This window comes from Hetaerina americana, unplaced genomic scaffold (assembly GCF_022747635.1).
Source record: "Hetaerina americana unplaced genomic scaffold, ioHetAmer1.1.p SCAF_2, whole genome shotgun sequence".
NCBI classification, from domain to species: domain Eukaryota; kingdom Metazoa; phylum Arthropoda; class Insecta; order Odonata; family Calopterygidae; genus Hetaerina; species Hetaerina americana.
The window spans coordinates 64,389,368-64,401,579 of record NW_027286763.1 but is presented as its reverse complement, the minus strand read 5'-3'; the positions used below and the strand labels follow the sequence as shown (position 1 = coordinate 64,401,579).

The following is a 12,212-nucleotide window of genomic DNA, read 5'->3' as shown; positions in this document are numbered from 1 at the left end:
TTCCTCAACTCTGATCTGTCCATAATTGTTCCATGGGACAATTAATTGAGGTGTTTCCCATTGCTTTTATCAACAGTGTTTTTAACAAGACACTATCACTCAAATGGCCACCTCACTGGGGTCAGATACCTTTGCAGGCACCTCACTGAGAAACAGATGCTGAGACTACCTTTCATCTGGCTCATACTCTTTGGCATATCTGGCATGGATAACCCTACCAGAAGCAATAACCAATGCTCCTGCCAGCACAGCTCTAGGGGTTATCAGAATATCCAAGCCCTTCCACTACATCAAGATTGTAGTCCATTGGGGGTTAAAAACAGTGAGGCACTGATTATATTGTACATGTTTTTAATAAGTGCCAACATCAGAAACTAATCAAATTATGGAATTTTGTTTAAAAATAAATTTATGAGTAATAATTAAACCTAACTTCTCAAACTAAACATGGTTGTTGAAATAATTAATATTAAAGGGTCAATTGCGTAAGTTATGTCTATTCATTATGCAAGTTCATATTTCCGATATGCCATTACATGCTTGTATGTAATGTAGATTTACCTTAGATATTCAACTAAAACTTAGTCACTTAAGCAATCAATAGTAAAGTTTTTGATATGTGCTATATATTTTTGTAAATTTGTGTGTTCTTTCAATATGCTAACACTCATTAATGAAAAATACTTTGAAAGTATAATCTCTAAGGGCGTGAAGACCTTCAGTAACATTGATAATTTATTTATAGATAAGATGACAGGATTTTTTATTTGGCCCAAAGATGTAGTATCTTTTCCGACTCCCACCCAGGTGGTCACATACTGAATAATAAAATTTATAGCTGGAAGCAATAATTTAAAGTTTCTGACATTGCTTAAGAAATAAAATCAATAAAATTTGACTAACCTCAATCCAAAAGTCATCTGCTCCTCTTCTGTAGAAACTGCACGTGCTCTGTAAGAACCTGGGGCCAGAAATCTACAGAATCGACCATCTGATCCTGATACCAATTCTCCACTTAGTTCCCACTTTCCATTTTCAGCTGTTTTATCTAAAATAATCCTGCGCATAGAAGCAGAAGTTCCTGAAGGCAGTCCATCACCAGATATTCGACCACACATCCTGAATTTATCAGCATAAACAATTGGCAGACGTGGTGAGTCAGGAGCTATTCTGGCTACGAAACTTGGAAAATGATAGTCAGCTGAAATAAAAAAAATTAAGCAAGTTTTAGCTGTGAAATAAATATTTAAAAAATATAATATTTACGTCCCAATACATCCTAACCAACATGAAATCAACACATATTCTTTTGAATATTTGACTCAGAAGCTATTGATATTCATTACATTTGGAGTCCTTAAATGCTCAATGCATTGATTATCTCACCAAATGCTTAAGTATATTTACTATGCTAGCCTCTATTTTAATTTTAATTTGCATTTTATGGATTTTGGTTAACATTTACATACACCTGCTAACCTTTTGGGGTATTCTTTGATAATTAAATTATATTTGTGCACTAACTAATATAAAAGAAGCCTAAAATTTGAGTAACTCATTAAAGCTCTCAAAATCAAATTAACTTCATCTTAAAAGGCCCCTTCATGTGACCATCAAAACTTTCAACTATCTGCCACCAGGCATAAAATCTGCTCCTTCTAGGGATACATTTAAGAAATATCTCAAGTATTTTCTAATAGATAAATGCTATTATAGTGTGGAAAAGTTTCTGGAGTATTCGGGACACTGAAACATCTGATTGTTTGTTCTCTGACTTGTCCTATATTTTACCATGCTAAACCCTGGGATCAATAAATATTATTATTATTTAATAAATAAAATATTTCTCCACATTGGATTGATAATTATTTCGTGAATGGCATTTATTTATTTATTTTGCATTAGTCCAAAAACAGCACTTCGGCATTTACATTGGACTTTGAATGAGATAACAATTAGACAATTGAATAGACCCAATATTCCATGATCTTTGAAGATTGGAATTGAAAAAATCCCCATAGAAATATTTATCAGTACGAAGCATAGGATATGTGCTGCAGTTAAGCATGTTAAATCAAGCTCCTACACCATCAAGCAACTAAAAGGTAAAGGACTAGCAACTTCTCTTTTTTAATTCAAAGGTATGTAATCACATAAACTGGTTTAATTTTAATCTTAATTTAATCCTAAATAATTTTAAAATCCATTTATTTTTAAATTTAAAGTTAATTTTGGAACGAAAAAGTTCCACCCGCTCCATTATAATTGGACCAATTATCCTCAATACATGTATAAAATAGAAACTAGTACATAAGCACATAATCTATACTATTGTTTGGCCCTTCTTTTATGGCCTTACTTCTGGCCATCTCTTTTTTTGTCTTGCTTTTAGCATATAACTTATTTTTTTCCTTGTGCTTTCAAATGTCATAATGGTTTATCACACTACAGTAATTTTCACGCAGATATTTCATTGATGTACTGACATACATTTTTATCACTACTACTTCCGCAGTCGATAATTATTATTCTGATGCTTCACTCCTCGGTTAATTACTTCTGCTACTTTTATTTCATAAGCTGAGATACAGCAGTTAATTATAATAAAAATCGCCACATTTAGTGGCTGCAGATTAGCTTGAAAAAATATACACACCATTCAAGATGCGATTTCACAAGGATGTGAAACAAACATATGATTTAATTTTCAAGCAGAGGGTCAAAAACCAAAAGTAATAATTTACTATGATGTTAGGGTAAGTTCTTGATATTAAACTATTCCCATTTTAATTGGATTATATCTTTAAGTTATACATTAAACAAGAAATATAAATAATTATTCTCAAGAAATACATTTAGAGTCAACTGATCTCTGACTTTAAACGTAAAAATCCACATAATGCAGGTTAGGAAGCAAATCATTTTTGCAAACCTGCCAAGATAGTGTGTTCCTGGATTATGGATTTCAAGATTAGGCATGATTAACTGTTTACTCACATTGAGGAAATGTGAACTAGATATGCAACAACAACTAATGCAGTTAGCTCCTTTATATAAATTAACCATACAACGTGGAACATCTGATTTCAACAGCTGTGGTACAAGATATTCACATAATCAGAGATGAAATGGGTACGGAAGGATGTTTTATTAGATCAATCCCCAATACTTGAAAGCCAAAGAACACAATAGATAATTGTGTCATCAAGGATATAAGGCTACTTGATTGGTTTCAAGAATGATGCTATCCATTTCCTTTACAGCATAAATGAAAGTTCAGTAAAAGTTATTAAATGTATTGATTTGCTGCATACCACTGACATACTCAATGCATGTCTAAATGAAAACTGAATGTAATGAAAACTGATCGTAGCACTTTTCCACTTGATAATAGTTAGTGATATCAGTTTTCACTATGTTTGACTTCCACCACATCATGTGGGAAGCTACTCAGCATGTCTAAATTTCCTTATTTCAAATACTTAGTACGATTTCACCATTTACTGACCCCTACATTACAGAACTAGGAAACAAAATCTTTTGTTAGTTCCATTCCTCAAATTCAAGTTTTTACAGTATCGCAAATCCAATATAATCTTGGATCACTCAAGAATCACTTGAAAACATAATCAGAAGTAGGCCAAATTAAAGTAAATTAAATTAATGGAAAACATACAAAGTATGTACCTAACAGCCAGTATAGCACCGCTCAATTACAAGCACATAATAAATTAGTTTACATTTTGTTTCAAGCTATTACTTTCTATTTTCTATAGGCTAATGATTACTACATGTAGGAAATAGACATTTTCTTGATTAAAATGATCAAGAAAGATTACCAATACACACAGGAAACCTATTACACAATACCTTGAACTATAAACGCACCCTAGTACAGCACTTTATAGGTAATAGCTTCATTATTAATACTAAGAAATATATAAACATTTGGAATATACAAACATGACTGGAATGTGAGTCTTCTTTGACCAGCTTGAACATCTTCAAGCCTGTAATGTCCTCCTGAATCAGTTACAGATGCTTTCTTTCCATCAACATAAATAAGAACTCCACCAACTCCAACATCTGGGGCTGATAACAGTCGACCATTCACCCCAAAGCCTTTCACCTTTAAAAAATGATCGACTAATTCAATAATTTGCCACACTTAATATGCCTACAGTGACTATATAAGAAGTCAACATTTTTAGACATACCACTGGTAAATTTTAGTTCAATAAGTCTTCTAGAGAATACACAAATTTTTAAGAGAAATGTGTCTACAACAGGAAAGTCAATTGAAATAATATTTATAATTTTCTATTGTTCAAGGATTTATTTTAAATGAATATAATGTTTAAATGTGATTCACTAAACATGGGTATGTAAAATGAGATTCTGCAAGTGGGCAATTACATACATTCGAATAACAATGTTCCATTTCCAATGCTATATAAATATTGTTCAATCAATATTATTTCTAGTTATTCATAATAACCATGTCTTAAATAATGGATCCAAGTAGCTTGGAATACATCTCAGGGCTAAATGTAAACATAATGAAAGAAATATTTGATTGGTGAAATTCACATTGACTTACTTCAAAAGCTGAAGAAAGGGCATAATCTCCATGGCCGACTTCTATTTCCATGGCAGCAGGCACTACATCTAATCGAATGTCATCCTCACCACGCTGAGGAACAATTCGGTGTCGGCCAGGAGCCACAGTAGAAAAAATGAATATACCATTCTCATCAGCGATGGCAGTAGACGGAGGTTCTGCAGATGGGGCAAGATGGAGCATTGTCAGTCCAACACTTGCCACAGGTTCACCTCCAGCGAGTACACGGCCTTTCACTTCGTACCTAGTGATTGAAATTATCATAAACTTCTGTCATGCACACATTAAGAATAAATTAAACATTGCACATAGGAATAAATATAAGAAGGAATCACTTCAGCAGATACAGTGTCAATTATCACTAAGGCATTAAATATGAAGGCATACTCCTTTCTTGAGCATGTTAGAGTGATATAGAATCTCTATCATTCAACAAAAGCTGCTTCACTTGAGAAGGTTCAAAAAAGATTCACTAACTGAGCGTGTTTCAGGGAAAAAATTGACGAAGACAATGGCAGCTATCTGCACCTTTGTGAAAAATTTAATCTCTTGCCATTATATATAACAAAATAGCAACCATTTTATATTTGACAACCTAGTCTAGGATAAGCTCAACTCCACAAGCCTGGTTGGACTAATTAACAATTGCATACCACCAAGACTTTCCTGCATTCTGAATCCTGCACTATCATACTGCAGAAGACATGTTCCTCCTTATGAGTTTAACTTCATAATTTTGGACTTCTCAGTTATCCAATTTTCCTGCGCCGCCTGATTACTTTCTGATTTGGACTGATTTTTCACGATTCCTTGTTTTGTCCATTAAAACAAATCTCAGACAAATGGTGCAGGATTCAACTAGTATCTATTGTTTTTACAATCATAAGGAAAATAAATTCCTTTGAAACTTAACTAATTTAATTTTTGCATTGCATTACTGCATCTTCATACTGTGTACTCGACAATTTATTTCTCTTAATAATATATGATTCTCACATCATATATCAGCATGAAAAACCTTGTTCATGGATTCCAAATGATCAACCGAATGATGATCACTCAATTTCTGGAGGATCTTCCCAACCCCAGAGCAGAGAGACTCAACCAACAACTGTTGAATCACCACTCCAATGGGTACAGTGGAAAAACTAAACAAGTGACTTTTTGCATAAGAAGTGGTTAAGAGAGGGGCATTCCCGGAATGATTGCGCACCTGCCACTTCAGTATGTGTTTAGAACTCATTCCACTAGCATGCTAGGGCCACTCTTGATCAAACGTTTTCCCTCACTTGTGTTCAGACGTATCATTAATGATTTTTTGTGTGCAAAATTAATAATATTTTATGCAGTTTAAAAAATGTTCCTGAAGAAAAAATTCAAAAGAAGACAGCCATAATAGAATAAAAATAACAATAGAAATGAAAAGTAAAATCAATGAAAAGTGAGAATGAGGTGTAAGCATGGCTGATCTAGCACACATATACAATTAGTCAACATCAATTAGCAGCATCAGTCAACAGCATTTTCTTCCAGAACAAGATTGAGAAGATAATTACTTCAAAGCGTGACAAGAATATCTACAAAAAGATTAAGTATTCTCAACGAATCTAAAGGTTGCTTCTCATATGGAATCATGAAAAGCAATTGCAATATGACAATATCAACAAGAATATCATTTGTGAGAAGGTAAAAGTGATTTTTGTCGACCTTGATAAGAAGATTTTAGGATCATCAACAGTTAAGTATTTAAGGGGAACCATGCAAGGTTCAAGAAGTTTAAGAGAATAGGCAGCAGAGAATTACATCAGTGACTTCAAGGAGCTCGTAGATTCAGAGGGTTACAGGCCCCAACTAACTATGATGAGACAGGTTTCTTCTGGAAGTTACCAAAACAAACTTATATCTGTATAAATAACAGTAAAAGAGAACGCATTGTCAGCCACAAGTCAATGAAAGGTCATCTTACGCTGATATTTCGCACAAATTCAGCCAGCAATTTGAAAATGAAACCCCTGCTTATTCAACATTCAGAAATTTCATGAGCCTCCAAGATGTTTTTAGTCCAAATCAGCAGGCTAACTGTGATGTGGAGGTCACAGGAAACTGTTGCATCATACCATGCTTATGAAGCATCACCCTAATTATGCCGTAACTATGTGCACCACACATTTATTTAATGATTACTCTGAGTAGCATTTTTACAAAATTTTGGAGCATTGGCAAAAACAGAAGTCTCTAGACAGTTTTCTAGTAAAAAGGAATTGGGTATGTATCATAGATAATAAACTTTTTAATTAGATTCTCTTTTGTTTTTACAAATCAAGTTCGCATTCCTGGTTGCTTCATTCCACAATAGAAGGAAAGATGATCCACTATCCTGAACAATGTAGGCATAATTTTCTTTGAATAAACATAGTACATACTTTATTTGTTTGGCATGGAATACACTATTGTATTTTACATTAATTTATATGCAAAAAAAATGTTTCACAAGACGAGTATTTCACTTAATGAGAAAGGCCACAGAACAAATTATGCTTGTACGAAGTTCCACTGCATAAGTATTTAATCGCAACCTTGATTCTGAGTTTTGAGGGAGCATTTTTATAATATTGTGCATCTCTAACCACCACCACAAACAGTTAAAAGCTGGCAGAGTAAGCACACCTATGAAGCATTCAGAAATCATCAGTATGAAGCATCAGCAATCTACATTTAGAAAGAAGTGGAGAAATATTACCCTTTGCATGCAAGATGACATTAAATATATATATATATGCAAGGTACTGGTAATAAACCAAGTCTTTGAAGAGAGGTTTACATGGTGTATCACAAGGAGTATTGCTTATAATACATATAATCCTCTTTTGGATTTTGAAGATTATGCCCACAAAGGCAGAATAACCCCAGAAGGGGATACTAAAAGTAACACGAGAATAAAATTCACTGTAGTAAATGGATAGAAGGACCCCTAAATTTAGAGAATATCTAATATTTCTAATGAGGATACATAGTGACCTTAACTTTCTACGTAATTTGAAAATTTGCTCCTCCCAAGACATTTTTCAATGGAGGATAACTCCTAGGTTTTAGAATTTTGGGGAATGCTGACACCTTCTACATCTACTGAGATTGCAGTTGAAACATTGTTTTCATTAGTGAAATGATCAAGCTGGACTTATTTAAATTGGGTTTTAGGAAGTTAAGAAGACACCATTCATTGAAAATCTGAGTTACTTCAGCTGCTCTCTATGTCAAACTGTCCACTGAGGAGGCGGACACAATAATATTTGTATCATCAGCATACAGTAATGGCTCTATTCCCTTCATGAAATTAAGCTTATCTGGTAGATCATTGATATAGATTAAAAATAAAATAGGACCAAGTACAGAAACCTGGAGAACACCCAGTGTTACTTCTCTGCCAGGAGAAACAAAGTTGGAGCTATTTCTTAAGAGCTCCACATGCTGATGCCATTCACTTAGATATGATTCAATCCATTTGTAGGATGTGCCTCTTATACCAAAGCATTTCAGTTTATACAAGAGTAAATAATGATAGACAAAGTCAAAAGCTTTAATGAAATCAAATAATAATCCTAAAGTTTCAGTTCTATTATTCAATCCTTCGAGTATTTGATTCACCATGTGATATGTGGCTGTTGTAGTGGGCTTTTTTTTCTAAATCCATGTTGAGATGAGGATAATTGGTTGCATGTTTCAAGATATGATACTAGACGATGATAGAAAACTATTTCAAATATTTTCCCCAACAGGCTCAACACGGTTATTGGTCTATAAGAATTCATTGCCATTTTGCAACCTTTGCATTTGCATATTGGCACAATTTTTGCTGATTTAAGAGGGCTTGGGAAAATTCCAGTTTTTAGGGATTTATCAAATCTAAACTCTTAAATTCATTGAATTTTAACTCTTTCCAATAAGCTTTTGGTGAAAACAGTCTCCTTCAATTTGGAATGAGCTGACCAGAAATATGTGTCTATTAAAAGAAAACAATGCCACCATTGCAGTCTCATATTTTGATTTTGCTCAACATGAAACACCACATGAAATTACTCACCCTGCCACAGCTAATGAGGTCCCACTGTCACCATTATCACCAATGACTGAAACTGGAGCACGGGAGCGAGAAAGTACCCACTTCGGATGTGAAGCTGAGAGGAGGTAATTTCCTGGAGCCACTGGAGAAAAGAGAAAGCCACCACCAGGTTCTGTCTCTTTCTCCTGGAGTACAGAACTCCCATCTGATGTCATTAAGGCAACTCTAACACCAGCGGGACCACCTCCAGTAACGGCTCCTTCACTTCCGACCTAATGACAACAAAATAACTTAAATTTTGTTGGAATTGAAACAAAACAAAAACAACACTTTTATTTGCTCTAAAAAAATTAGCACTCCATTGGAGAATAGAGGTAATAACTGGACTGATGCCAATTAATAGAAGCAAAAATTTTACAGAAATACATAAAGTTAACGATGACACATTGATAACTTTCTGTACCCAAAATTTAAGAAAAAATTATTTGTAAACACAGAAAAATGTTTAATGATCAATCATGTAACAATTAGTGATTCTATGGAATTCACATTCCATGGAGGGTCTGACAGATGCATCACTATCAAGGGCAACTTAACATGCCTTGGTTGATAATGCTCATACTCAGTGGTAAAAAGTGTACATACAACATGATACAACTGTTAGAATTTTCTTGGCAGACATTTAATCATTCAATTCTTGGTGCCAAATACAATTCTACAAATGCAATTAACAAATAAATCACAAAATATTGCTTTTTGTGATAGCTAAAATGGTGGTTGATAACTTATTGGTGTGTTCTCATAGTTTTTTTTCAGCAGGTAATTGCTCAACAGTTATTAATTGATGTGATCTGCTGAATGCAGTCAAAATAAATGATATTCTATTGTTTCAGGCTTCACTTCGTGGAATTAATTAATATCCATTATTAAAATAGAAAGAAACTCTTACTTTTCCACAGATTTTATTATACGGTACAACGCGTTTCACCGACTTGCGGCATCATCAGGTACATCAGGTACCTGATGATGCCGCAAGTCGGTGAAACACGTTGTACCGTATAATAAAATCTGTGGAAAAGTACGAGTCTTTCTTTCTATTTTAATAATGGAAAATAAATGATGATGAATTACATTACTGTTTCCAAAAATCCTTTGATTACAATTAGTTTTATAGAAAAATTCTATCTTTGAGGATCTCACCAATGGCTGTCATTGTGCGATAAATAAGATAAAGTCACAAAATTAGTAAAACAATGAGGTGTCACCAGTACATAAAAAAACTAATTACTATGGCAACTACAAACCTAGCATAATCTGTACCACTGTATAAGGATATTAACTCAGTAATGTTGTTGCAGGTAAGGCTATACACAAAAGAAACTCTCCATTTGGAAAAATCTTAGGTGCACGAACAAGTTTTACAAGTAGGCACCAATTACATTGAAACAAGGAATTATGCAAGGAGAGAAGACACTGGTATAATGATAGATTCTTGGTTAAAGAGATGAGATGCACCTCAGTTACGCAAAAAACAGCATTTATTAGCCGATGTTGTGAATGTCAATCTTGTATCAGCAATTGGAATCATTTCTCAATACACAATCTCTTTGAATTTCTAATATCATATTATATACACTGATATGATTTAAAATATGGTTTACCTAACTCAACTTCAACAATCAAGTCGAAGACTACATAAAAACTGAAGGGGGATGGGTAAGGATATAAACTGGTATAGGATGGAACATTTGTGTCAAGGTGTAACCAACGGGTCTGAAAAAAATTAGACTAAACCAAATGGATTCTAGATGAATTTGACATTAAGCCGACTCCTAGAACAAGGACCTTGAGACATCTAGGATCAATACATTTTTATGTTTTGGTTATGAAAAATTATTTTGAAAATAGAAAAAATCATAGAAATTCCACACATACCTTTCCAATGACGGCAAACCCCTTAAAAATGAAGTTGATATCCTGAGCCTGGCTACAAGGGTCATTTTTGCCATCGACAGTAAGCTCCACTTCCCTCGGCTCAAAGCTCCATCCAACAGGAGGTTCAATCTAATAAAACCAGACATACTTTGAACTAAATGTTTATATCCCAAAGCCTATTTCTATAAAACTATCACGGTACCTACCTTCAGTATATACTCCCCAGTATCATATAAAGGTAAAAAATAGTAACCATTGTTTGGGGCACAATCAGACTGATATTTAAGGCTTCCCTGCTTAGTATATCTGTAACATAAATATAAATTGAATCACTTGCTTTGAGGAACATTAAAATACTGACTAACATTGTTAAATAGAACACCAAGAGATAATTAAAAAATTGTCAAACGAATTGGGTAACGGTTAGTGTCATGTTGTAAACAAATTAAGAGTGACTGCGAAGAGCGGCGATTTATACTTTCAGATATAAATGTTAATTTTCTAAACTTAATTTAACTGTGGGTAAAATACGTTATTTCACTTCAATATCAAAAACTGCTACTGCTCCAAATAGAGCCATTTTTAATTATTTACTATACCTAAGTTCATAACCTGAGATACAATAGGGTACTCACAACTTCACTTCTACTCTTGAAAAATTCAAGTCGATGTCACTTTTTAAGAAACCGCCGCAACCTAATATGTCGTCAGAATTTCCATACGTGCTGCCTGCCACTCGATGAATTTGCAAGACACCGAGTAATTGGATTAAAAACAAAGAATACATTTTACACCCACTGAATTAAGCGCAGCGGATGCCAGTATCAATAAGTTGCTTCCAAGGAACGTAAGAGACAGGTATTCATTGAACGAACGTGGAATTTTCCATTTACAGAATTTTACTAATTGGATCACGTTACATTTCCAGAAGGATGAGCTTCCCACTCCACGAACCCCGGTTTGACATTTGAAGAACGATATTTTTACACGCCCATTGCTACTCAGTAGCGGGTCGGATAAACGATAAAATAGTGAAATAATTGCCAGTTTTCATTTCACGAATAGAATTAGGGTCGAACTTCGGCCAAAATCCTATTATTTATCTAATTTTCAAAGAATTAGTTAGGGGTCTATATCTTGTAAACATTTTCAGCTTCAAACATTTTGAGAGAAATGTGAATTACATAGGAGATCAAATACGAAATAGATTTGAGCGTAGACCATGGATTTAGGAGTGGAAACAATGGCGCATTCTTTTAAGTGTGATATTTGATATTTCTGGGACGCTGGTGTTCGAAAATTTAGAATTCAGCTACGGATTGCAACGTAGCGATTGACGGAGAAACAGATAGACTGTCAAGGGGATGTTTTGGGTTGCAGAGGAAAATAGTTTGATAGACTTAAAATTTGAATATTATTGAATTTGAATATAGGAATGGAATTTGAATATTTGAATACTAGGATATTGATATAAACCCACTTATGAAATTATAAATAAATTGTTATAAAATATTGTTATATATATATATATATATATATATATATATATATATATATATATATATATATATATATATATATATATATATATATATA

The 12,212-nt window shown here is 33.7% G+C and overlaps 1 protein-coding gene across 1 annotated transcript in view; it reads right to left on the bottom strand.

Moving 5' to 3' along the window:
• The window catches only part of LOC139687728 (BOS complex subunit NOMO1), a 33,011-nt gene extending 21,457 nt beyond the window's left edge, over window positions 1-11,554 (bottom strand). Inside the window, exons 1-7 of the mRNA XM_071584994.1 lie at window positions 11,252-11,554; window positions 10,823-10,922; window positions 10,617-10,745; window positions 8,703-8,953; window positions 4,601-4,865; window positions 3,964-4,129; window positions 904-1,201 (exon numbers count right to left, since the gene is read on the bottom strand). Of these exons, the coding sequence (XP_071441095.1) occupies window positions 904-1,201; window positions 3,964-4,129; window positions 4,601-4,865; window positions 8,703-8,953; window positions 10,617-10,745; window positions 10,823-10,922; window positions 11,252-11,403 (1,361 nt within the window). The 5' untranslated portion in view covers window positions 11,404-11,554. The remainder of the gene's footprint in view (window positions 1-903; window positions 1,202-3,963; window positions 4,130-4,600; window positions 4,866-8,702; window positions 8,954-10,616; window positions 10,746-10,822; window positions 10,923-11,251) is intronic.
• Window positions 11,555-12,212: the final 658 nt, after the last annotated feature.